We start from the raw sequence: 27,516 nt of genomic DNA, 5'->3' as shown, positions 1-27,516 counted from the left end.
TGTCTTTCTCCACCACACGGCATGCCTCGCAACTGTAATGCAAGCCATTACGTTTGGCTATGGCATCGCTCACGAGGCCAGAAAATCCCGCGCATTTTGCGTGGACTACGCTGTCGCAGAGCCAGCAGGGGACATTTGGCTGATCGTGAGTGATCTGCTTCTTGCAGGTTTTTTTGGCGCAGACCACAGCGAATTCCATTCTATTTTATTATTCAAATATTTTATTAAAATCAAAAAAATTAAAAATTTCCAAAACAAATTGGTATCAGACCAATGTGCCAGACAACGCTCAAAGCGGAATTGGTAAGAAAAAAAAGAGAGCAGAGTGGAGAGCGGTTATAGCGAGAGCTACTAGATAGAGAGCGCTATTGCTCAGAAAGTTGAAAGAGCGAGAGAGAAAGAACAGTTATTGAGGTTGAGGTGATAGCGAGAGAGTGATAAGACAACAAAAGCTACCAGACGAGAGCGGACTGCAATGCAATACTCACTCACTGCAACAACACAACACAACACAAGCCGACGCCGAAAAATAAAAAGTTAAATAATATTTTAACACAAATCAAAAGGCATGCACTCGCGTAAATGAATAGGTTTCCAGATTGTTGTCTGGTTAGAAAGTATATTTAGAATTTAATTAGGAAAACTCCGGCTGTTTATTCGAAACAAAAGGAAAAATGCGGAGCGCAAAACAAAAACACGTCTGATCACTACGAAAGAGAACGATGCATTCCCGGATCTGATGGCCTCGTGTGAAACAATTGAGACAAAGCTGCCTTTGTTTGATGCAGCTGGAACGAGCATCAGCGTTCATTTGGAGAAAGTCCGGGTATAGCCGAATTGGGTGATTCTCTTTCCCGCAAAGATCACACGTTCTCCGGTTCGGATTTACGGTTGTCTCGAAGGAGTGAACCCTCCGAGGAACAGGACTCCCTTGGGAACGGAACGGTTGCTTCGGGAAGGTGGCGGATTCGGATCACCTTTCGGACTGTGTGAAGCGGACGGGTTGCCTTCGATGGCTTCGAGCGTAAGGTATCTCTGGCTGAGGAAGGATTCCATCTCCTTCCACGAAGGCATCTCTTTCTTCGTGGTGACGGAATCTTCCCACAAAGCCCGGGTCGACTTCTGTAATTTGGAGGCACAAATAGTCACCAGCAAGCTGTCCCAGTTTTCGGTGGAGACCTTTGAGTGGGCCAGTGCTTAAAACTCCTTGGATGGTGCTGAGAAGCTTCTTTAGCGCACGACTGGACTCGGTACCAACGGAAGCCAATGAAAGGAGGATATTTATTTGGTTAGTCACCAGGAGCCTGTTATTTTCGTACCGGTCCCGAAGGGCATTCCAGGCAGCCTCGAAGCCATCATTTGTGAGTGGGGACTTTTCCACTATGGCCTTCGGATCACCACTGGTCTTAGTGGTGAGGTGGTACAGCTTTTCCACGGGAGACAGCCTGGGATTCTGTATGTAGATCGCAGTAAACAGGTCTCGGAACGTAGGCCAGCGTACGTAATACCCAGCGAAAACTTCGATGTCGCATGGGGGGAGTCTGCAGCCGCCGTGGAAATCTGGCTGTGCGGACGGACGGACTGCTGGTTGTTGGAACTGATCAGTGAGATCAGCAACGCACTGTTCGTACACCGTAAAACAGACATTGAACTTCGATTGAAGGTCCGCTTCAGCCTGCGCAACGTCTTCAGCCACAACCACAAAACAATTTTTGTGCTCTGCCTCAACCTCCGCCCACATGCTTCGGATTTGGTCACGGCGTACCGTGGCAAGAGAGGCAGATGGAGTGCGAGGATTCAGAAGGTTTATTCGCTCTCCGAAATGCATAAGTTTGCGTGAGGCTGCTCCAAATTTAGCCATTGCTGTAGTGGCAGCGGAGTGAGCCATTGTGTGGGAGGGTTGAGAACGGCTTGGACTGGCAGTACGCGCTGGCGCTAGTGACCCGTGTTAGTTTATATATGTATGTAATTATAAAACCAAAAAACTGTGCAGAATGTGTATGTGCATATGTATGTCCGTTTGTCAGCCGCGAAAACTCAGCTGGTAGCTGGGAGAGGAAGGCAGATGAGTTACCGACAGATATGCATACATATGTGTATGAATGTAAGCGCTGGATCGGAGGCGGATTAAATTGGTCCCGCTGCAGGTGAATGCTTTTTACTTCACTGTGGCACAACTGATTGCACAGACAACGGAACTATAAGCACGACCGTTGTATTGGGTATGTAGATGTGGGTACGAGCACTCGAAGAAGCGGAGAGCGCCCGGAATTGCCAAGAATATGGCGCCGTCGATAGAACGGTGAAAGGAAAGACGCGGCACGTATATATATGTATATATGTCCAGCCGAATGGGACCAGGTGAGGAGCCACTGGAGATGGGCAGATGGGGAATCCGTACTTATCTTGGAGGTTGGGAATTGTCGGTGCTTGCTGATGTGGACTTCTCCTTTTGTTTAGGCGAAGATCCGGCTCGAAGGACCAATGTTTGTAGGGGGGCGGACGAAGCTCAAGACTCCAATGACGATATGGATGATGAAGTGAAACCTCCTGTAGCCGTCGCAAGAAAAGAAAATGCCGTGGTGCTTTGTGGTAAATGTGTAGTATTTATTTCGGGGGTCACGCGGGAGATCGTGCGTTTGAAACGGGGGTTGAAACGTCACTAAACTAGGCCTTACAATCTATGGTCCATGATGGCTTGAGCGCCGGGTGGATAGTGGGTCGTAAAATCTCCCGAGCGCCCCTCCGAGCGCGCGAGAGTGAGTTGGGACCGGAGCGCACGAAGTTGGCACAGTGCACGCCACTCATCTGCTGCTGGCCTGAACACCAAGTATTTGTCATACTTAAAAAATAATAAATCCAGGCTTTATAAAAAGTACCAAATTTCGGGCTCCACGTTGGCCTTAGCTCCATACTCCTCCGCTCGCTCTCTGTTCCTTGCCGTTAATAGTCAATGCTATAATCATTACCTTTCACAATGTAGTACAAACTTTTGTAGTGCTCTTAAAAAATTCTATTCGTTCGTTAACTCTAAGCGTAAGTCAAACGCTTTTCCTCCGTCCCTTCATTACCAGAACAAAACAGAAGCTTCTGCTGTTGGTATTGAAAATTTATTCGCTACCTTTTTCCAAACAACGTACTCGTCTCATATTTACAGCGCATCCACTCCGTATCCGTTCCAGCTACCTCACGCTAACAGCATTTTTCTGTTTATTTTCGAGGACAGCGTTGTTTTGCAAGGACATTTGTTTTATGGACATATCGTTTTCTACAGGTCTAGATAAGGTACCAAGCTGCATTTTAAAATACTGTGCCCTGTCCCTTTGCAAACCCTTGACCTTTCTCTTTAACCTCTCTTTGGAACAGTTTTGTCTCTCTGTAATGTGGAATGAATCCTACATCATTCCGCTTCACAAAAAAAGGTTCAAGATCAAACATTGAAAACTATCGTGGTATCGCAAAGCTTTCTGCCATCCCGAAGCTTCTTGAGTTCCTGATCACCCGGCAACTACAACATCTTTGTTGCAGCTTGATATCTCCGTCGCAACACGGTTTTCTCAGACATCATTCAACATTGACTAACCCTCTTGAGTTTTCTAACCTATGCTCTGCTTATTCACAAGCTCTCTTTATTAGGGTTACCGTACTCAACATCCAAATCAGAAAACACAGAATCGAAGAGGATGATTACATCTTCTAGATTACAATCTAAACCAGATCGTATAATTATTATGGCCAGAATCAAGAAAACAATTTCAGTCTCTCTCTGACACACCGGTTTCATGGTCTGTGAAAATTCGGAAGACTTTTTCCAAATTAAATTATACGACGGAGTCAACGGGCTCTAGTTGCAATTTTTTGATTTCAAATTGTCAGGTAATAGCAGAACAATAAAACAAGTGGTCTACTTCAAAGTATTTATTCGACTGGTCGCAGTCAGAGATAGCAATAACTCCCCGACTCCAACGCAGAGCCGATCTTGCATGCTCACAGAGCAGTACAAGAGCGCCGCGTGTGAGAACAAAAGCTCAGCTCACAACATCGCACACGCCAAGCTGCTTATGTAGTAGTGTAATTAAGTTCTCCTGCTGCAACAGTCGGCTATGCTTATTGCAAAATGTGAGTTCAAGGATTTCAAAGCCTATAAGAGCTGGAGCAACCAAATTTGGTATCCACACTACTGTGATATCGGACCGTGACAAGATAGTTTCAAAATTTCGCCACACCCCCTTCCGCCCCGCAAAGGACGAAAATCTGGGGCATCCACACATCTCAGAGACTATTCGTATTCGCTTCTAGCTCTTGCTAAAGCTACATTCTCCGCCCTATGCTTAAATATCGCACAACATTGCTGTCACTTTGTTTTGATATATGGTCGAATCTCTTTACTTTGATTTTACTTTGTATTAATCACCAGGGTTTCGTTTGTAAACAAGTGTTTAATATAAATACAATATTCGCAACGTAACGCATCGGACTGGTGCAGGCAATTTGTTATTGTTTTTACCCTGCTTTTCGTTATCGCTTCTTCGGTGTGCACTATTCTCGCGCATCAGCGTTTGCATAGTCCACACTCTTTCGAAAGCATAAGCGGGCCTGCTGCTCGCATTGTTGCTCTCACTCTCTCTGGATTGCCTATACTCTCCATCTATGTGGACTATTCTTTTGTGTCTCTGCTTTGGTGAGTTTACTGCTCGTTTCCTGCACTTCGTTGGATATCTGCTCTAAATTATTGCCGCTGCAGCTGATTGTCGGGCTCGCTCTGCTGTATGCTCTCCCATTTTACCTGCGCTCTCCGTCTTTACTTTTATTATTCGTGCACAGTGTCTACTTCTTCTACTGCTGTCAATAATGGCAATTGTTTGCAGTGCAAAGAAATGTGAATTCGGTTGTGTAATCATTGGTAATTCATTCCTTAGCTGCTGGCTGTGCGACAATTTTGCCCACATGTGCTGGTGGCGGGAATTTTGGCCGGCTAAATGTTCTGATCTCGAAACGTATGGGACTGTCTTGGTCATGTCTGGCTTGTCGGGAGATTGCGGCCGAAATGCGCACATTCTTGAGACAGACTCGAACTGGGTTTCTGGATGTCCGGAAGCAATTTGTGGCTCTCAATGAGATGCCTTTGGATCGCAGTTTCTTGGGCTCAAACTCTTGAGCGAATCGCCTAGACGGAAAATTGCTCATAATGATACCAATCCATTGCAACCAAAACCGATTGGTACGCCTGCCTCCCACCTCCATCCATCGGAAGCATTTGTTACTCCGTGGGGTCATGCCTCGTCGTTATCTGTAAATCCGCCAACGGCGGCTCCGGTGTTCTTTACTCCGAGCAATGTGCTTCCTTCAAGCATCCAAGTTCCCAACATCTCTGCAGTTTCTGCTGCCATCACTTCTGACGTGGTGAGTACTCCTAGTGCGGGTGTGTTGGTTGCTGGCGATGTCCTGCTCTAGCTGTTGTTATCAAGTCTTCTGCCCCAGGACCGAGATCTCTTTTAGGAGTGGCTTTACCATCACTATCTCGCTCAGGACTTCAGCTTAGAGCAGTGGTCCCTCGGAAAGCAATATTTGATGCCATCGCTTTTACCGAAACCTGGCTCAACTCTTCTATCAATGATCCTGAAATTTTCATTGATAATTACACTATTTATAGAATGGACCTCCCATATTTTGACTTTAGCCACCCATTTCTTTCTTGGCTGCCTTGCGATGACGATAACCTGTTGTTTCCCAATTGCCACAATGACTTTATCAATGGGCTAAAAGATATTTGCCTTGTCCAAATTAATGCCGTTAAAAACATTAGGGACAGACTACTTGACCTCATGTTTGTTAACGATGCTTCTCTTGCTACGGTATCCAGAGCCAGCCCAATATCATTCCCTGAACATCCTTACCATCCAACTTTTTAGATATCTCTTGAGTGTACCCGATCTGGTTGTGCTGACATTTCCATGGCTTCTTGCCACATAAAATGTTTTCGCAAAACAAACTTTATCGATTTAGATCTACATCTCTCACGTGTTGATTGGTCGTTTCTTTATTCATTACCGAACATAGATGCTGTTAACTCGTTTTCTAGCTTTACTTACTCCGCCCTTAATACATTTTTGTTCCAGATATCACTGTACCTGTATCGTCCAAGCCTCCCTGGCTCTCCAAGTATTTGTCATACTTAAAAAATAATAAATCCAGGCTCTATAAAAAGTACCAAATTTCGGGCTCCACGTTGGCCTTAGCTCTATACTCCTCCGCTCGCTCTCTGTTCCTTGCCGTTAATAGTCAATGCTATAATCATTGCCTTTCAAAATGTAGTACAAACTTTTGTAGTGCTCTTAAAAAATTATATTCGTTCGTTAACTCTAAGCGTAAGTCAAAAGCTTTTCCTCCGTCCCTTCATTACCAGAACAAAAGAGAAGCTTCTGCTGTTGGTATTGAAAATTTATTCGCTACCTTTTTCCAAACAACGTACTCGTCTCATATTTACAGCGCATCCACTCCGTATCCGTTCCAGCTACCTCACGCTAACAGCATTTTTATACCCGATACTCAAAATGAGTATTGGGGTATATTAGATTTGTGGTGAAAATGGATGTGGGTAACGTCCAGAAGGAATCGTTTCCGACCCTATAAAGTATTTATATTCTTGATCAGCATCAATAGCCGAGTCGATTGAGCCCTGTCTGTCTGTCCGTCCGTCCGTCTGTCCGTCTGTCCGTCCGGATCCAGACTTCTGCGATATGTCACTGCTCCAAAAATATTTCAAAACTTTGCCCCGCCCACTTCCGCCCCCACAAAGGGCGAAAATCTGTGGCATCCACAATTTCGACGATACGAGAAAACTAAAAACGCAGAATCGTAGAAGATGACTATATCTTCTAGAGTGCAAAATCTGAACCAGATCGTATAATTATTACAGCCAGAATCACGAAAACAATTTCACTCTTTCTCGCTCTGTCTCACTCTAACACACAGGTTTCATGGTCGGTTTTGCCAATTGCAAAATATGAGTTCAAGGATCTCAGAACCTATAAAAGCCAGAGCAACCAAATTTGGTATCCACACTCCTGTGATATCGGACCTTGACCGTTTCCTGTCCAAATTTCGCCACACCCCCTTCCGCCCCCGCAAAGGACGAAAATCTGAGGCAACCACAAATCTCAGAGACTATTAAGGCTAGAGTAACCAAATTTGGTGCACACACTCCTTTAAGATGTCACTATAAAACGTATATCTCAGAATTTCGCCCCACCCCCATCCGCCCCCACAAAGGACGAAAATCTGTTGCATCCACAATATTGCAGATTTGAGAAAACTAAAAACGCAGAATCATAGATAATGACCATATCTATTAGATTGCTGAATCTGGATCAGATCAGGCCATTTTTTTAGCCAAAAGGAACAAATCAATTTGCAGTGGCTACGCAGCGCCCGACGTCACGCTCAGACTGATTTTCTGTCTCTCTCGCACGCACTCTTTGTCGTGTCGTTAAATATTAGCGGCGTCTGCCGGAGGAGAGCCATACTGACTTAGTATCGGGTATAACCGTAGAGTTGCGGTGTCCGCAGCAAGCCACAACGTTCCCCCTCGTTCTGTCTATTTTCGAGGACAGCGTTGTTTTGCAAGGACATTTGTTTTATGGACATATCGTTTTCTACAGGTCTAAATAAGGTACCAAGCTGCATTTTAAAATACTGTGCCCTGTCCCTTTGCAAACCCTTGACCTTTCTCTTTAACCTCTCTTTGGAACAGTTTTGTCTCTCTGTAATGTGGAATGAATCCTACATCATTCCGCTTCACAAAAAAAGGTTCAAGATCAAACATTGAAAACTATCGTGGTATCGCAAAGCTTTCTGCCATCCCGAAGCTTCTTGAGTTCCTGATCACCCGGCAACTACAACATCTTTGTTGCAGCTTGATATCTCCGTCGCAACACGGTTTTCTCAGACATCATTCAACATTGACTAACCCTCTTGAGTTTTCTAACCTATGCTCTGCTTATTCACAAGCTCTCTTTATTAGGGTTACCGTACTCAACATCCAAATCAGAAAACACAGAATCGAAGAGGATGATTACATCTTCTAGATTACAATCTAAACCAGATCGTATAATTATTATGGCCAGAATCAAGAAAACAATTTCAGTCTCTCTCTGACACACCGGTTTCATGGTCTGTGAAAATTCGGAAGACTTTTTCCAAATTAAATTATACGACGGAGTCAACGGGCTCTAGTTGCAATTTTTTGATTTCAAATTGTCAGGTAATAGCAGAACAATAAAACAAGTGGTCTACTTCAAAGTATTTATTCGACTGGTCGCAGTCAGAGATAGCAATAACTCCCCGACTCCAACGCAGAGCCGATCTTGCATGCTCACAGAGCAGTACAAGAGCGCCGCGTGTGAGAACAAAAGCTCAGCTCACAACATCGCACACGCCAAGCTGCTTATGTAGTAGTGTAATTAAGTTCTCCTGCTGCAACAGTCGGCTATGCTTATTGCAAAATGTGAGTTCAAGGATCTCAAAGCCTATAAGAGCTGGAGCAACCAAATTTGGTATCCACACTACTGTGATATCAGACCGTGACAAGTTAGTTTCAAAATTTCGCCACACCCCCTTCCGCCCCGCAAAGGACGAAAATCTGGGGCATCCACACATCTCAGAGACTATTCGTATTCGCTTCTAGCTCTTGCTAAAGCTACATTCTCCGCCCTATGCTTAAATATCGCACAACATTGCTGTCACTTTGTTTTGATATATGGTCGAATCTCTTTACTTTGATTTTACTTTGTATTAATCACCAGGGTTTCGTTTGTAAACAAGTGTTTAATATAAATACAATATTCGCAACGTAACGCATCGGACTGGTGCAGGCAATTTGTTATTGTTTTTACCCTGCTTTTCGTTATCGCTTCTTCGGTGTGCACTATTCTCGCGCATCAGCGTTTGCATAGTCCACACTCTTTCGAAAGCATAATCGGGCCTGCTGCTCGCATTGTTGCTCTCACTCTCTCTGGATTGCCTATACTCTCCATCTATGTGGACTATTCTTTTGTGTCTCTGCTTTGGTGAGTTTACTGCTCGTTTCCTGCACTTCGTTGGATATCTGCTCTAAATTATTGCCGCTGCTGCTGATTGTCGGGCTCGCTCTGCTGTATGCTCTCCCATTTTACCTGCGCTCTCCGTCTTTACTTTTATTATTCGTGCACAGTGTCTACTTCTTCTACTGCTGTCAATAATGGCAATTGTTTGCAGTGCAAAGAAATGTGAATTCGGTTGTGTAATCATTGGTAATTCATTCCTTAGCTGCTGGCTGTGCGACAATTTTGCCCACATGTGCTGGTGGCGGGAATTTTGGCCGGCTAAATGTTCTGATCTCGAAACGTATGGGACTGTCTTGGTCATGTCTGGCTTGTCGGGAGATTGCGGCCGAAATGCGCACATTCTTGAGACAGACTCGAACTGGGTTTCTGGATGTCCGGAAGCAATGGCGTTGGGTCAGATTGGCTTGGCCGTCCCATCTAGACCTACCCGTACTTTTATGCCAATCCGTTAACCCATATGTAGGTCAAATGATAACTCCCTCTGTCATTCCTTATCCTTTGAACTGTCCCTTAGACTAATTGCATGCAATATTTATAATCAACTAAATTTAACTAACTTTTAACTTCTCTTTTTTCCTCCTTTTGTAATTAAGTAGCATTATTAACAGACAATTGTTAATTTAATAAATAAATAAATATTAAGGCTAGATTAACCAAATTTGGTATCCACACTCCTATTAGTTCTCACTATAAAACGTATATTTCAAAATTTCGCCAGACCCCCTTCCGACCACACAAAAAACGAAGATCTGTGGCATCCACAATATTGAAGATTCGAGAAAACTATAATCGCACAGTCATAAAGAATGAATGTATCTATCAGGTTGCTTAATCTGGATCAGATCGGATCATTTTTATAGCCAAAAGGAACAAATCAATTTGCAGTGGCTACGCAGCGCCCGACGACACGCTCAGACTGATTTTCTGTCTCTCTCGCACGCACTCTTTGTCGTGTCGTTTAATATTCGCGGCGTCTGCCGGAGGAGAGCCATAATGACTATGTATTGGGTATAAATGGAGAGTTGCGGTCGCCGCAGCAACTCACAACGTTAGCCCTCGTTTCAAGTTAGAAACAGTTCAAAGTTTCTGATAGAAAATGAGCAGCACTGATTTTGACATGCCTTCTTTTAAGTTCTCTATTAAAACTATTCAAAGTTTCATCACCTTATATACTACAATGTTCCTTTATCTTCATGCTGCTTCATGTTTCGTCATGCACTTGAAATTGTCACCGTCCGCTGTAGCTCAACGAGAGCTGGCGTTCACTGCAGTTTATGTCAGTAAATGGTGCATCAAAGTGGGAACAGGATTGTGTGCACCAAGCAGTTTACCTCTTATAAGCCGCATTAAAAGGACAATACTAACATGAGACTTTTGTTTAAATTTTTTTATTTTCGCCTTTTTATTGAAATGATAAGATTTCGTATTTTGTAGGCAACACATAAAAAATCAAACCGACTTACTTATATTAAGGATGTTTATAATGTTTGTAATTGTTTATAATTTTCATGATGCCGTTATTTATGTTTACTATTTTTGTATTCATCCCTTCGTAATAATCTCTAAGTTGTATGTATTTCTAACTAATTTTATTATATTTTTCGCACTAAGTTTTGTTAAAAGGCCTCGACAAAAACCAAAAACCCAAAATAGTAATTTAATTTCTATAAATATTTCTTCGATGGGTAGATGGGATTAAAGACATTTCCACAAATTAACTGAACTAGTACCTATATCGGAACCGACGCATTATACTGTCGACTTACCTAAAATGATAAATGCAAATTTATTTTAAATATCCGTTATCAAATAATGTACGACGTAATATTTGAATTCCGCATCCGTAAAAATACATGCGCTGATGCTCATCTAGCAACATCCCTTTTATATCAGCTATACATGTGCATCCAACACGAATGAATTGATGTGTCATCAAATTGATCCTATATATCTGTTTATCTACACTGCATGAATAACCAAATAGCTGAGATCCTTCACTTTCATTATCTTGTTGTAATGACACTGCATTAACCTGCGCATTGTGCAGACCCAAAAATGCTGTATTCTGCTGAACTGTGAAGTTATCCAAATTTAGAATGGTATACTGTATATTTTCGTCATCGCCGCCAGACAAAACGTGTAAAAGCTGTCCATAAATTTTTATATCTAAAGTATTAATGCCACCGTCGTGCAGCTGGAGCTGAAAACGTTGTTTGGAAAGCTTCTGGTCAAAACCGTAGATTTCCCCGTTGGTTGTTGTGATAAGCAATATACTTTTGCTATTGATCCAATGCATTTTAAGTGGACATCTTTTTATGTCAAGAAAATTAATTAAGTGTAGTTCTAAAGGTCTTTCAAAAAGCCAACGATAAACACGAATCTCTCCTTCAGCACTGGCTATATATAACGTAAAAATACCCGAAAGGGTATGTTGTGCGATGGAAATTGCCATCAATCTTGCTTCAAGAGCGCAGATTTTTGATTCTGACGTACTTAGCACTTTGTGGGTACACAGCTCACTCACATTGCACGCACTAGCAACTTTTTCGTCAATTTGATTAATGCAAAGTTGAGATCGTCCGCCGACTGAGAAAATAAGCCACGTAAATAAACCATTTTCGAACTTATAGAGACAAGTTTCTAAACAACGTACACTTGAAATGTGGGAGTGAAGTTCGGCACAATGAATTAAATTGTCGTTGACTAGCTTGGCAATCTTTATAATATTATCATCACCTGCTGACAGAAGCAAGGGCGTAAGAGCATTGTGGCCCGTAAGAAGTTTTATTGTGTTACAATTACGAGCGTGCCAGTTAATACGCTGTACATTTATCTCGTTGACTTCATTGCAAAGTGAGCTACGGTAAAAAAACACCTTTTTGTGCTTTATAAAAAATATACAAAGTATATCATTATGTAGATGGTAGTCCCAGTAACGATGCCCACCCCCACAAGCTATCTGCACGAGCACATCGTGTTTACGCGACCAGGCCACAATGTGATTATCATTGAAACCAAGAAGTAAATCTTCACCTGGGGACGCTTCAACCCAACCTAATGGGACTCTCTCCCGTTGCAGAACTGTTAAACTATTATCAGCAAATCTCAAACGTAGATATTTTAAATAAGGCTCGTGGCCTCCGCTCATTACGTGGAGTTCGTGACTATTTATATTCAATAACTTTAAAAAAGTTGAACCCATGTTTCCATGCAAACATTTGACAGTATTTTTCAACTCAAAATTCTTCCCAGCACAGCGGTAGTATACCATGACGTGACCCTTACGATTACTTAAGAAGAGATATTTTTCTACTACAAGCAAGGCGGCAGTTGTCCAGGACCTACCAAAATTATTCAGCAAAATATGTGAATCCAAGTCCAACTTACGTCCCTTTAGAAGCTGGCAATTTCCTAACTCATCGGATACAAGATAATGTTCTTTGGTTAAAAAATGAAATGCTCGAATTGTCCCTTTCAGTCTTACGCCATCAAAAATTATCTCGAAATTTTTTTTTTTTACATTGTAACTGTGCAATGTTATTCTCTTATAACCACAAGTAGCAATGACTCCATCAAACGCTGCTAGCACTGTACGTTTGTAGTAGGGAAAATTCGACACTAGATACCACTTTTCAACATGCGGCGATATTGTTTCTAGGTTCATATAAAATATACGATTTTTGCTACTTAGGCCAACAATAGTCTTATCATTAACAAATTTTAGCTTTCCGATAAACTCACTTGTGGCATCTATGTCATCCACCATGGTTAATCGGTTTTTCTGTCGGTTAAAAATGTTTTTAATGTTATAAGCAACTACATTTCCTATTGAACTGGTACTATAGAGTGTAGAAGTAGCTTTGTCAAAACCTAACCGCCATATAGGTGCCCCAAATTGTTGCCGACGTTTTAATAACAAATCACCGGAACAGTTCCAAATACACACATACGAATCCTCACCAGCACTTATTACACATACGTGGCCACCTGCATCATAAATGGTTATATCGTATTACCGTCCTTTTTTGTTAGGAAAGCTTACCATTTTCGACTATAATAGAGCTCATAACTCGTGAAGTATGTCCAAAGCAGCTAAACATAGGTTTTATATAGAAGGTTTTCCATGAACCGACCTTTTGAATTTTCCAGAACTTCACAGAACGATCATCAGATGTAGTAACTAAAATCTTCAACGCCAGGTTAAAATTGATGGAGTAGATAACCCCATTATGTGCTTGAATACGTAACAGCAATGGATATATTTTTGTACAATTAATTGTATCGGAATCTACAGGACATTGTGTATGCCAAATCAACAATTCACCAAACGCATTTCCACTTATTATTGCCAAATCATTATAGTTATTGCCATACAGACGCGTATGGTAAAGCATGGAGCAATCGGTACAGCTTGCTAATTCCAACACAGAACAGACCATTGATGAGATGCTACACTGAAGGTATAAAAAGGCACTGTGAGACATGTGCACCACTAGCTTCCAATCTTTTTTTTCATCATTGTCAAAAATAACCGCAGCATTAATCCAGTCTCTTGTTTCGCCTTCGTAAATCAATTGAAACGGCTCACTTTTCTCATTAACGCTATAAATGAATAACGAGAATGCATTTTCGCCATATAGCAATAACAGATGTTGTGCGTCATGACAAGAACTCAATGCAAATCCATGTACTTTAGATTGACGAGCGCCTAGTGGCAATTGAACGGATTCTTTCGGGGTATGCAAAACCGCTTGATTTCCATGGCCTCCACATAGCAAAACAATAAAAAATTATAAAATAAAATGTACTATAAGTATATGCAGTGTGGAAATACTTACCGACCAATATAAATTTGGATGACACGTGCAAACCCAATACGTCCGAAATTAACGTCATGACAAATCAAAGTTAGAGATGTACAATATTAGATACACTCATAACACCAGCAAGATCTTTTTTTCTATAGTGATCGACCAGAATCTGAGGGTGGATTCCTGTTATGGCCTTTTCCCACAGAGAGCATCAAAGAGGAACGTTGGGATTTTTGAAAGATGTGACACACCGAAACCCACTGAGCACCATCCATCAAAAACAGCAGTTGACCATTATAACAACAAAATTTTGGTCTGTATTGTGAAATTTTAACAAGTTGATTGGAAGTTGATTAGGACTTGTCTGGTGCTCCTTCGCCGTTTTCTGCTACTTTTTCTGAAATTCCAGCCTTCCCTGAGAAATCTTCACTTACACCAGCTTTCATTTTGTCGTCTTGTTTTTGGATTTTTATTTCTTGTCTTGCACGATTTATTATTGCTGGCGTGAATTATTTTTTCTTGATGTTAATTTTTTTAAGGGTTTCAAATAAAAACTAACTGCTAAACATCACATAGAAACGTTCGGATTCGAAACAGCCTAGATAGTTGGTGGACTAATATGCTATTTATTGGCTCTGCACACTGAGTACATCCCGGGAAACGGTGGGACTTTTGACAGATGTGAAACTCCGAGGCAAACTGGAACCATCCACCATCAGTCAAAAACAGGTGAGGCACAATATTAAGTTCATAGTATTTTCGCGAAAAGCTTGTTATTTTTTTGTGAAAACTTAGCAATAGCAAGACTTTGCTATTGTTCAAATGCAGAAGCAGCCAGCAAACTAGCAGAAAATGTTCTGGAGCTGCATGATCCGTCCAAGTCAACCACTATTATGTCCGAAAAGAATTCAGCAACATCTGCAGAGAAAAACTTTTATCTGCCAACTAAAAAAATATTTACTTGTATTTTTTTGCTTTTATCTTCTGACCATCCCAGATCAAGCCTTTAATGGCTCGGCCATTTCCACATACACATGGGAGCAATTTTTTTCGGCCAAATATCTATCAGCATGCTGTCCAGTTCGGCAGTTCCAGTTCCGTAAATCATTTTTTGTTGTGAATGCCAATTATTCAGAATTGCATTTGAAGCCCATCGGCTAACAATCGCATAGCACCGTGCGAAAAAAATGGCAGGAGGGTTGATAATCAAATCGATAGCTCTATCGATACGGTCGATGGTTGAAAAATTAGTTGACCATCGACGGTTTCGGTTCACCATCCATGGTATCACCACTAATAGGCTCTGCACACTGAGCCCATCCCGGGGGAATGGTGGGATTTTTTGACAAATGTGAAACTCCGATTCACACTGCCACCATCCACCATCCATCAAAAACAGCTGATGCCAATAACAAGTTCATTAAATTTGCGCGGAAGATTTATTAATTCTTGGTTATTATAATGGATGATGAGTGGTGGAAAATGCATTTGGGCATTTAAAAGCCAGATTTCGAATAATCGGAAAAGGTCTTGATAGCCACCACAAAAATAATAGCGCCATAATAATGAGCTGTTGTATTTTACACAATATATTAAATATGCACAACAGCGCGATTAATGAAAATTGGGAGCTTGCAACATATGAGCAGCGCGAACAGCCCGATACCAGCAGAACAGATACGATCTGCAATCGCAAAATATTGTGTAGACCGTAATGAAAATTAAAAACTCATTTATTTTTATTTTTTAAAACTTCTAATAAGTCGTTCTGGAATTTTGTTTGGGTGCTGCGTGGTCCGCGCAAATCTTCAATTTTCTCCTGCCATATGTCAATCAGCAGGCACTCAAGCGCGGCACTCCATTTCACCCTGCCGCCTGCTGTTGTTCTCTTGTTTGCTGCATCGTGTAATAATATTATATATTATAAACAATAAAAAAACAAATATATCTATTCAACGTACCACTGGAGGAGTTTTCTGGCACTAAATCCATTTTATTCAGCCAGGCTCCGTTTTTCACATTCACAAAAGTTTTCCGATTTACTTTTGAAATCACATAAATTGGGGCTCCCTTTTTCCCATTCCGCAAGATTTCTTCGTTTTCAAAACGAAAACATTTTCGTTGACGAAATGAAAAGTAAACGGCTTTTTATACAACAAAACGAACCTTAATTGCAAAAGGAAAAAAATAGATGACTTATTGATGCATTAACATAAACTTGATACCTATATCAGGGTAATTTAACTTGTGCTTTCTTTATAAATAATTTTATTTTAACCCAACCTAAAATTTGACTCGGAAAAAATTGGCCACAGCAACAACAAATTTCGTTTTGGTGTAAGCAGCTGACGCATTCCGATTTGGTTATCGGAACGTTGGCAATTAATAAATTTTTGCGTATAACAGCACAAATGTGCATGTAACAGCTCAGACTGTGCTTGTAACATGCGCTTAACAGAAAATCTGGGTGAGCACAGCTGTTTCCCGCCCAATTTAATTCGGACTTCAAAATGTAACATATCGATAAAAAAAAATGTGAAAAATGGAACACCTTAAAACGAAACGTTTTGGCTGAAAACGTAATCCGCAAAAATAAATGAAAAACGGAGCCTGCCTGATTAATAAGTTTTTCGAAAATTTGGTCTGCTGTCCTTCCGAGCTGTTCTGTTGTTGTTTTTATTTTTTGTTAATTTTGTCACAATCATTGTTTACGTTTTCGCAGTGAATACCATTTTTCCATTGCGAAGGACAATTATTCAGAGTTGCATTTGAAAACCATCGGCTAACTATCGCATAGAAACGTGCGGCTTAGGAACATCCAAAATGGATGGTGAACTTATTGGACGTTGACATGCAATGACTGCATCTAACAAGAGGCGATGCAATTACTGCACCGTCAAGTGGCCCGTGTGACACCAGCAGAAGGCTGTTACGCGCGGATCCCAGGCAAAACGCAGCCCTCCTCCCGCCCAACCGACCGAGGGGCGCTGCCGCATGACGCGCGGTGCGTAGCCGAACCAAACGCGAGCATGCAAGAAAGATAGATATTAGACTAACCTTCGAGGAAAATTAGCACTAAACTTATTAAGAAATTAAGCATGCAATAAAATACAAAATACAAATACCACTACAATTACTAATTACTAGAAAGGTGTGTAAGGATTAGTAATTTAATAAGAGGAAGAGAATTAGTGGAGGATATAATATGGTAGAGGGAATTATAGTCCGAGCATAAGACCCTAAACGGTTCATGCAAGGAATAATTCGATCTACAAAGTGGAAGGAACAACGGTATAAAGTTTCTAGTCAGTCTAATAGGAATCGTGAAGTTTATGCGGCTCAACAGATCAGGGCTGTCTATGTCACCCCTGATCAAGTTGTGCATAAATATCACACCAAGCATTTTTCTACGGTTAACTAAGGATGGGAGGTTTACTAATAATAGTCTACTAGAGTAAGATGGGAGTCTTACACCCGCATCCCAGTTAAGGCCCCGCAGAGCAAAGAGTAAAAAGTTTTTCTGTACTGATTCTATACGGTCCTGGTGTACTTTGTACTGAGGGCACCATACACAGGAGCCGTATTCTAAGATCGGACGAACAAGCGAGGTATAGAGAGTCTTTGTTATATAGGGGTCGTCAAATTCCTTTGACCACCTCTTTATAAACCCAAGCACGCCCATGGCCTTATTTACCATGGTAGAAATGTGTTCGGAAAACTTTAACTTGGGATCTAGCATAACACCCAGATCATCCACCAGGGTAATTCTCTCAAGAGAACCCCCAAATAGGGTGTAGGGAGCCAACAAAGGGTTAGAACGATGAAATGTCATAACTTTGCATTTCGAGGCATTAAGGTGTAACAAGTTTGCACAACACCATGACTGAAAGCTATTGAGATCGGATTGCAAGCGAGAATGAAATGAAATGTCCTTGTACTGGACACAGAGTTTAACATCATCCGCATACATAAGTACTCGAGAGTATGTTATTACTGAAGGCAAGTCATTAATAAAGAGTGTGAAGAGTAAGGGGCCTAGATGGCTGCCCTGTGGTACTCCCGAAGAAACCTTTACTGGTAATGAGAGGGAGTTTTTGAAGAGGACTCTTTGAGACCTAGAACAAAGATAGCTAGAAATCCATCTCAGGAGGTTGGGCGGAAACCCTAAAAGGTCAAGTTTATGTGCTAAAAGGGAATGGTTTACAGAGTCGAATGCTTTACTAAAGTCGGTGTAAATAACATCCGTCTGTAAGTTACCTTGAAAGCCTTTAATAATGAAAGAGGTAAACTCTAACAAGTTCGTGGTGGTTGATCGCCGCCTTATAAATCCATGCTGAGTTGGAGATATAAGTGACTTGCAGAGATGTTGCAAGTGCGGAGTTAAAACCTTCTCAAACAATTTGGGAATAGCGGATAACTTTGCTATACCTCTATAATTTTTTACATCAGACTTACTACCTTTTTTATGGAGAGGAATTATAAACGATTCCTTCCAGATTGGGGGGAAGCAAGATGAATCAATGGACATGGTGAATAGTTTAAGCAATGGTCCACACAGAGCCTCGGCGCAGTACCTGAGTACACAACCTGGAACCCCGTCTGGACCCGGTGAAAACACCGGCTTAACTAGTCGAAGATCTTGAAGTAGGGAATACTCATTTAACAAGGGACTGAAAATGCCGTTCGACCTCGGTAATCCGTATGGGTACGGTTGACCAGAGTAGCGTTCCTCAGAATAGGTAGTTTGGAAAAACTGGGCAAAAAGATCGGCAATTGCCTGATCATTATTTGCCGACGTATTACAAAATGATAGCGAGGATGGGTGTGCGGACGTTCTACGCTTACTGTTTACGAAGCAGTAAAACTGTTTAGGGTCCTGAGAAAAACGTATCCTGCAACGAGATAGGTAGTTCTTATAGCATTGAGCATTAAGAACTGAAAAGTTTGACCGAGCTATTACATAACGAGAGTGAGAAGTAGGAGAACCCACTTCTTGAAATTTTTTATAAAGTCTTGATTTTAAGTTTTTTAGACTGGATAACTCTTTGGTAAACCAAGGGGGTTTTCCAGATCTAATCGGACAAGAAAGCGGGACACAAGAATCAAAAAATGTGCCAAGAGCATTGTAAAAAATGTTTGTGGCTTTTGTGACATCAGTGCACAAGTACAAAGCGGACCAATCAAAATCCCTAATTAGGTTATTAAGCTTCGCAAACTCGGCTTTACGAAAGCAGCGGACACGTTCAGGTAGTCTACTCGACCGATCCAATACAGTTGGTCCTATGTCTAGCGACACCTCGAAAGTAGGGTGGTAGGCGTCTTCAGGTATAGTGAGCGGAAGGGCTCGGGTTAACAACACTATGGTCGGATCCGATACAAAGCATAGATCAAGCAATCGACCCAAGGAATTTTTCACATGATTGACTTGAGACAAGGACAGGTCAAGCAAGCCGTCAACAAAGTCATGTCGTGACATGGGCACTAGGATACTAGACTCGTTTACCGAAGACCAAACAGTTCCTGGCAAGTTGAAGTCACCAAGAACTATCATACGATCTTTATCAGATAGCGAGGAAGCAACAGCGGTTAAAGCGGACAAGTGCTGCTCATAAATTGAAATATCCGAAGAAGGTGGGATATACGAGCAAGTAATGAATATAGCGAAAGCGGGAAGAATCAGTTTTACACACAGGAATTCCAGTTCCTGTTGAACTTGGACTGTGAAGTGTTCTGACGTGAAGTAAGAGTCCACTGCAATTAGAACCCCTCCTGCACGTCGAGACGAACGGTCCTTTCTAAAAGTTGTGTACCGACCTGCCAAAACCTCGGAACTAAGAATGTCCGGCTTTAACCAGGTTTCAGTAAACACAATAACGTGGGAAGCAAATGCAACACTATCCCGGAAAAGAATGCTGAGCTTACTACGCAAGCCTCTTACATTCTGATACGTTACTAAAAGAGAAGTTAGTTTTTTGCAAAGGTTGGAGCAAGACGGGAAGTTGAGGAAGAGGAAGTTGAGGTTGAGGGTGGCACGCTGGAAAGATTTGGAAGCGATATGGGGGGCCTATTCTTCTTCTTAGCCTTAAACTCCTTCACCACCAAATGCTCCGGCCAAAAATTGGTGGAGCAAATGGTGTCAAATTGAGTTGGGGAGATGCTTATCTTAAACGACGCTATCTCCCTGGCATAAGAGAAGTTAAATTTCTCCACCTTTAAACCCACGGCTTTTATTTTGCTTTGAATGAAAGCAGTTACATCATTAGATGTGAGGTCAGGGGCCAGCCGTGAAACAAAAACTTGTCGATTTGGTGGGACTCCCACCAGTGGTTTAGTCACCACAGGTCTAGTACCTGTGGTGGCAATATCCGGAGGTCCGGAACGTCTATTTACTGGTGGGATCGGGATGGACGGGACAACTAGTGAACTTGCGGACACCACGGACACGGACGCTGCAGACGTACTTGGCTGCACATTCTCCGAGGCGATGAATTGGGCTACCGAATCTGCATCGCCAGCAGCTGTCGTTGCCTTTGGAGTGGCAAACGAGATCAACTGCTGCACACTTGGAGTGGTCGGAGTCAGTTTTTCGGCAGCGAACGGCTGAGTGACGGTTGGCACTTGCAGGTCCCGCGGAGTGACCTTTTTGCGCCTCGGAGACTCATTCAGCAGTTCTAAACCGCTAAACTGAGCCTCCATGGCTAGGAGCCGATCGTATTGGTTTTTGAAACCAACGGTCAGCTCCTTAAAGCCACTCCGCGTCTGCCTCATGAAAGATACCATTTCCTTCTCCACCGCACGGCATGCCTCGCAACTGTAATGCAAGCCATTACGTTTGGCTATGGCATCGCTCACGAGGCCAGAAAATCCCGCGCATTTTGCGTGGACTACGCTGTCGCAGAGCCAGCAGGGGACATTTGGCTGATCGTGAGTGATCTGCTTCTTGCAGGTTTTTTTAGCGCAGACCACAGCGAATTCCATTTTTTTTTTATTATTCAAATATTTTATTAAAATCAAAAAAATTAAAAATTTCCAAAACAAATTGGTATCAGACCAATGTGCCAGACAACGCTCAAAGCGGAATTGGTAAGAAAAAAAGAGAGCAGAGTGGAGAGCGGTTATAGCGAGAGCTACTAGATAGAGAGCGCTATTGCTCAGAAAGTTGAAAGAGCGAGAGAGAAAGAACAGTTATTGAGGTTGAGGTGATAGCGAGAGAGTGATAAGACAACAAAAGCTACCAGACGAGAGCGGACTGCAATGCAATACTCACTCACTGCAACAACACAACACAAGCCGACGCCGAAAAATAAAAAGTTAAATAATATTTTAACACAAATCAAAAGGCATGCACTCGCGTAAAAGAATAGGTTTCCAGATTGTTGTCTGGTTAGAAAGTATATTTAGAATTTAATTAGGAAAACTCCGGCTGTTTATTCGAAACAAAAGGAAAAATGCGGAGCGCAAAACAAAAACACGTCTGATCACTACGAAAGAGAACGAAACTGGGAAATTTTCAGAACGGCAAAACCTTACGGACCATCCCCGAAATGGATGGTGGATGGTCGTCAGTGTGAATAGCCTATAACCATACAGTATATTGATGAGCCAGTTCATACCAGAAAGCGTCACACGATGGGTTACCAGTTTGAATACCCCAGAGACTTCGGCTATGGCATTCGGGTACTGACGATCATTCGGGTACTGAATATCATTTGTGAGCCTTTTGCGATATCATTTATGAGTCGTTTTTGATATAAAATAATATCAAAAGAAATATTTTTTTCGAGCCCATAGCAGTATCAAAAAAGACTCATTAATGATATCGCAAAAGGCTCACAAATGATTGCTTTGCGAGCTATCATAAATGATATCGCAAAAGGCTCGCAAGAAATAGTTTTTTCGAGAGTTTTTTTTGGACCCGTTCCCATTTTGTTCCGTAATAAAAAATATTTTTAATTTGTAATATGAAGTGAATTTAATGTATGTATGTAATATGTATGAACTATGTACTAAAATTTAAGTTTTTTTGCATCACTTTTTTCCAATCTGGCCTTCCGTTCCTGACCATACTGGAAATATTTTTGAGTTGTATGGTCGAAATCCTGATTGTCGATCGCAATCTTCTGTTTAAATGCATCTGTAGAAAATATAAAATATATTAAAAATTGGGGAATTACACAAGCTAAAATAGTAAAACTTACTTCGTAGTGCTAAAGTGGTTCGAAGTCCTCTTACACACTTTTTGGAGTCTGTCCCACGCATGTTCAGTAAACTGGAATGCATTACTTTCGCAAAGTAATTCATTTTGTTGGAGTTCGAGTTCCGAAATATTTTGCCTATGATTCAATTTAAAATCTCCAGTAGCTCTTTGCACGTGTCGAGCCTCTCCGATATGCTTTTTCTTTTGTAAGACATTTTATTTCTTTTATTAATAATGTACTTACCGATTGGCAGAAATTTCTTTTAAATGTGTAAGAGATGGTAGAGATTTTTAACTTAGCACTGCACAGTTCGACGAAAATAATTAAAATGACGGCGCAAGGAACGCACGCTTTTTTTGCACTTGTTTCTAATGCCACTGATCTTTCGACACGTCATCTGTCGAGACGTGAACACAAACTCGAAGGAGAATTGCCGGACCGAAGGCACACGAAAGCTTGCTTTTTTTTTGGCTTTCGACCGGCAGCACAGTCGCAGCGCTCTTTCCTATTATTAAACTCCCGCTCGCAAGCTCGTTTGCGAGCGTTTTACGACACAAAAGCATATCGCTCGTACACAAGCTCGCTCGCGAGCATTTTGCGGAATTCTCGCAAAAGGCACGTTAGTTGGTTTGCTGGGATGAGAGAGCGCAGAGAGAACATCTTTGCATGTGTTAGTATACCGCATTATGTTTCAACAAAAACATGTGATTGTATGCTTCGAGATGTTTTTGAGTATGTTTTGAGATTTTTTTGAACGCTTTGCGGTTTTTTGTTCTTTTGTGCCTCCAGCATATTTTAATCTATGTCTATGCCTATCCAGGCCACGACAAAGAATTTTACGTTGCACTGTATTTTCAACTGTATGTCTACACAGAAGGTCGAAAAAAGGTCGAACGAAAAATTGAGTTGTGCGGCTGAGGTTGGATCTCCGTTGGATATACTGAGTTAATATATACATATACATGTTCGAAATCATCAAGATAGACAAAGACTCTATTTTTAGAGTCCATTAATCGACGTATTGTTTGTGTAGTCCAAATTTGTTTTCGTAGGTCCAAAAGGCATGACTCTTAATACCAAGGACGATTTGGTACAGTGAAGGCTGTTAGATCTCTGCAAGATTCCTTCATATTTATTTGCCAAAGGCCGTGCTTCAGATCTAAAGATGAAATAGTAAAGAAAAATACCATTTATCTTGGGTTGTGGATAAGCATAGTTTATCGTCACTGAGTTGACTTTGCGTGAATCTAGATGCATACGAAATTTGCTATCCTGTTGTACTACTGAAATGGGGCTATTCCAAGAACTAGCTGGCGGTGCTACTTCTTTGACTCCTTAACTAAGCATATCATCGATTTCCGCATGAATCCTTTTTTCCACCGCCGGTAATACTGAGTTTTATTGGCTTCGCCGATGAAAGTAATTTGATTGACTTCTCTAACATAGACGTTTTCCCCATGCCTTCCGTATTCAAATAAATGCCGTTGGTGTTGTTCGGCATTTAACCATTCTGGGAACTCAATCGCATTTATTGAAAACGCTTTTAGTTTTTCCATCAGGCCAAAAGTATTCCAAAAATTCATTCCCAGATGTATGTAGATTTTTTTATAATTAGGAATTATATATAAGGAAGGAGACGGCGAAAGCCAAATTGCCATCTGCAGCCAGCCGGTATGGTGTCCATGATCCCCTCAAGTACATTGCCCAGCACTGGCAACAGACAGATACCCCGATATGAGGTAGCATCGGTCCGGTCCTTATCGGGTCCCTTCAGAAATGGGAAGTACCCTGTCTTCAGGTAGCGGGAATACATCGCTGTCATGTGCTGAGGGATGGCACGCCACAATGCCTTGCAAATGGCACCTTTGATGCCGTACATGCCGGGAGAGCGTCTGCTCTTCTACATGGCGACGCATGCATTAACCTCAAAAGCTTCGAGGGCTGGTGGAGCCTCGATCGGGATGGAAATGTGTGCATTTCTGCATTCCAGCAGTTTCAACTTGCTAATTACGTGCAATATAGGGTATATTCTTGCTTATAATCTAGTAATCCGGAATTTAATAATCCTCCTTAAGTCTTACCAAATATTTTTTCCATTATCTTTACATAGTTTTGAAGTTTTAAATGAGACGGGACTATTGGATATAATTTACCTTGAATATTTTTTTAATTTAAATATTTAGGAACTATCTTGACTTTCGGACAGTAAGAAGAAAAATTATCTTTATTGATGTTGAGGATTTGAGCGCTAGCTGCTGTTTTTGTTGCCACCTGTTGACAGGTTTCACAATTTGGTCTTACTATATCTTCAGCTCCGCAACCTAAGCAAAATATCAGCTTGTCAGATTGCAATCTGCGTGTTTATGGCCAAACCTGCGACAATTCCAGCATTGTATCTCTTCTAAGGCTCTAGTTAATTTTAGCTCGAAAATTTCTTATTCTAATATATGCTTATTTGAACGTTCCTGGTCATACTCCAATTCATTAATTTGCTTACGTGTGTTTGATTTCAGGTTAGCGGTGTTATTCTTCTGCTCACTCAAAAGCTTCACGTCTACGAACTTCTCAACTGGCTAACCGAATTGCTTTCTATATGCAATAACTCTTTTCTCATGAACGGTCTCAGATTTCGTTTCAGAATTAACGATAGTTGACTCTCGCTAAAAGGGTATTGCAAGCGATCTAGTAAATGTATAACGCCGTTATGAAATTCGTCAATGCTTTCGTTGATTTGCTGCTTGCGATATTGACAGTTATCACGGAGAGGGCTTAGGCAATCGCCGGATGGCACCTTCGGGACCCTGGGGTAACTACTGGGATTGCTTAGGCGATTGCCGAATAGTAGCTTCGGGATCCTGTTGGACTACGAATCATGCCGGATTGCAGCTTCGGGATCCTGTTGGGCTACGGATCATGGGGGAATCATACGAGAGCGCCGACAGGCACCACCGGGAGCGCTTAGGCAATCGCCGGATAGCGGCCTCGGGTCCTATCCAGGATACAAATCACAACGGGACGGAGGACGAGGGGTACTCAGGCAATAAGGTTAAGAATGGGGAGAAGACACGGATCCCCTGATACCCGGATTCCCCCGTGAATGGATACGGACCGTTGGCGGCGACATTGTTGGTTCATTGTGTTCTTCACTTGTTCTTTCTCAATCCGTACCTATCGCACCGTTAGCAGCCTGTTTTCTCACGACGTGAGACCCGCTCACCCCTTATCTCCTGCGCTACGCACTGTCAATTCTTTCCTCCTTCCTTGTTTCTCACAGGCGCCGTTAGTGCGGGGTCTTCTCTGGGATCACTGGTATATTCTTTTTTTGGCTGGCGTGGGTTTACCTGTGTTTTCTTTTCCCTTACCTCGCCCGTTCTCGAGTTTTGTCCGCGGGCACGTCCGTCTCGTACGACACTCTCTCACCAACTTTTTTTCAGCTCCAGCGTCAGCTCGGGCAGCTAGCGTCGTTGTTGCTGCGGCAGAGACCTGGCGCTTTCGTTCTTACGCTCTTTCGGCGTCTGCTGCTGCGCCGGTAGCTTTCGTCTCTCTTTTCCACCGCTGGCGCGTATTTGCTGTTAGCTTGCCTGATCGCTTACGGTTCTCGATGCTTCATTGTGCCTGGGCTTCGTCTTCCTCTCTTTCGATTGTCGCTGCTTCGTTGTTGTTGCTGGGTTGGCTGCTTTTGCTGGGATAACCGACCCGAAAATTCAGTGGCGTCTGCCGTGATCACAACTTAATTTATAAACATAAGAGACTACGTGGGTGCTATCATACGGAAAGAAAACGAAAGAGAATGGTGGATGGAGCGTACGCTCCCTCACAGCTTACATTACTGTTATTTTAGGACTTCATTGGTTAAGAGTGTTTTCCACTTGTGTTTTGTTGTAGTATCTTTTAATGGGTTGCAGATCTTTGTTTACACTTTGTCACGGCTGCTCGCACGGTAAATGTTGCCAATTCCACAGCTCGGCATACTCTCGAGGGGAATTCGTCGTTGTTCGCCTATAATAGTATAGGCCGTTCTCGAATGCCCGAGTTGCAGCTTCCGCGATTCGGTGGGAACTACATGGATTGGCCAGAATTCCACTCGATGTTCTCGACAATGGTGCACAAAGACCATCGTATCCCAATCATCGAAAAATTCCAATATCTTCGTGGATGTCTAGATGGTGCTGCGCTGGATACGATTCGTTCCTTGGAACTTTCTGAGGAGAATTACGACAAGGCGTTGAATTTGCTAATGTTGCGATTCGATAATAAACTGTTACATTTTCAGGCACACGCCAAGGCTATTTTCGGGCTGCAAGGGGTGGAGAAGGGCTCAGCTATCGGCTTGCGCGCGCTCAGCGACAAAATCAATTCGCACTTGCGTGCACTTCAGACCTTGGCGACCCCGCAGGAGATTTCCGATGGGTTGCTGATCTTCATCATAGGCACGAAATTGGACCACAAGACCAAGGAGAAATGGGAGGAGAGCTTGCCGACGTCAGGATTGCCCAGGTGGTCAAGCATGGCCTCATTTTTGGAAGCGAGATGTCGGATGCTGTAGAATTTGGGATCAGCCATGGCAACAAGTCCTAGTCAACAGGTGGGAGAAGACAAACCTGTCACCCTTATCACCTCCAGTAACGACCATCCTAACCCCATATGTAACCATTGCAATTCCTCCGAGCATTACATATCTAGATGTCAGGCATTCCTGAATCTCTCTGCGTTTGGAAGATACAAAGAAGCAAAGAAGAGTCGCTTGTGTTTGAACTGCCTCAACAAAGGCCATGAATTGCAAAGGTTTAGGTCAGGACTTTGCAGGCATTGCCAGGCCAAACATCACACGCTACTCCACATTCCATCGGGAACTGGTGCTTCATCTTCCTCTTCACCGACCGAGGAATCGATCCAGCAAGAGGCCGCGACTGTGCTTCTAGCAAGCGGGTGTTCTAGCCCTCCCCCCTCGATCCAGAAATCTCAGCCTAGCCAGAACGTGCTGCTACCTACTGCCCTCGTCCATGTAACAGATCGTTATGGAGCACTTATCCCATGTCGTGCCATTTTGGATTCTGCATCACAGGCAAACTTTGTAACATCTAGACTTGCTGATCAGTTGCAATTGGATCATCGCTCGTCTTATGTTCACATCTCTGGAATCGGAGATTCCATTCTACCTTCGAGCAAGTCTGTACATATAGTTGTACAATCCCAGGACGCAAGCTATCGAGCTTCCTTCGCTGCAATTGTCACCAACTCAATTACGGAAATGCAGCCTAACTTCGGCCTAGACGCAAAGGATTGGCCCATGCCGAATAATCTAAAACTAGCTGATCCTAATTTCTCCAAGCCCCAGCGTGTCGATCTGTTGATAGGTTGTGGTTTGTTTTTCGATTTAATGTGCGTCGAACAGATTCGACT

The 27,516-nt window shown here is 42.4% G+C and overlaps 1 protein-coding gene and 2 long non-coding RNA genes across 5 annotated transcripts in view; all 3 read right to left on the bottom strand.

The window, feature by feature from the left end:
- The window catches only part of LOC26534064 (WD repeat-containing protein 6), a 28,834-nt gene extending 14,731 nt beyond the window's left edge, over nucleotides 1-14,103 (bottom strand). Inside the window, exons 1-3 of one of the 3 annotated variants that reach the window (XM_015179527.2) lie at nucleotides 13,943-14,103; nucleotides 13,147-13,869; nucleotides 10,477-13,091 (exon numbers count right to left, since the gene is read on the bottom strand). In XM_015179527.2, coding sequence (XP_015035013.2) covers nucleotides 10,891-13,091; nucleotides 13,147-13,869; nucleotides 13,943-14,000 — 2,982 coding nt within the window. In that variant the 5' untranslated portion in view covers nucleotides 14,001-14,103 and the 3' untranslated portion in view covers nucleotides 10,477-10,890. Of the gene's footprint in view, nucleotides 1-10,476; nucleotides 13,092-13,146; nucleotides 13,870-13,942 lie in introns of those variants that run through there. The other 2 variants (XM_033382210.1, XM_033382211.1) reach the window with 2 other exon arrangements.
- A 1,527-nt stretch (nucleotides 14,104-15,630) lies between these two features.
- Nucleotides 15,631-15,974, bottom strand: LOC117184470 (uncharacterized). Its single transcript, XR_004469836.1, has 2 exons — nucleotides 15,877-15,974; nucleotides 15,631-15,811 (listed from the first exon to the last, which is right to left on the bottom strand). It is a non-coding gene; the product is annotated as an uncharacterized lncRNA (long non-coding RNA).
- Nucleotides 15,975-21,853: 5,879 nt separating this feature from the next.
- LOC26534275 (uncharacterized) lies at nucleotides 21,854-22,745 on the bottom strand. Its single transcript, XR_001453496.2, has 3 exons — nucleotides 22,357-22,745; nucleotides 22,114-22,307; nucleotides 21,854-22,049 (listed from the first exon to the last, which is right to left on the bottom strand). It is a non-coding gene; the product is annotated as an uncharacterized lncRNA (long non-coding RNA).
- Between the last annotated feature and the right edge of the window lie 4,771 nt (nucleotides 22,746-27,516).

Source organism: Drosophila pseudoobscura, chromosome X (genome assembly GCF_009870125.1).
Source record: "Drosophila pseudoobscura strain MV-25-SWS-2005 chromosome X, UCI_Dpse_MV25, whole genome shotgun sequence".
NCBI lineage: Eukaryota > Metazoa > Arthropoda > Insecta > Diptera > Drosophilidae > Drosophila > Drosophila pseudoobscura.
Note: the sequence above shows the minus strand (reverse complement) of the source record. Positions and strands in the feature narration are given on the sequence as shown.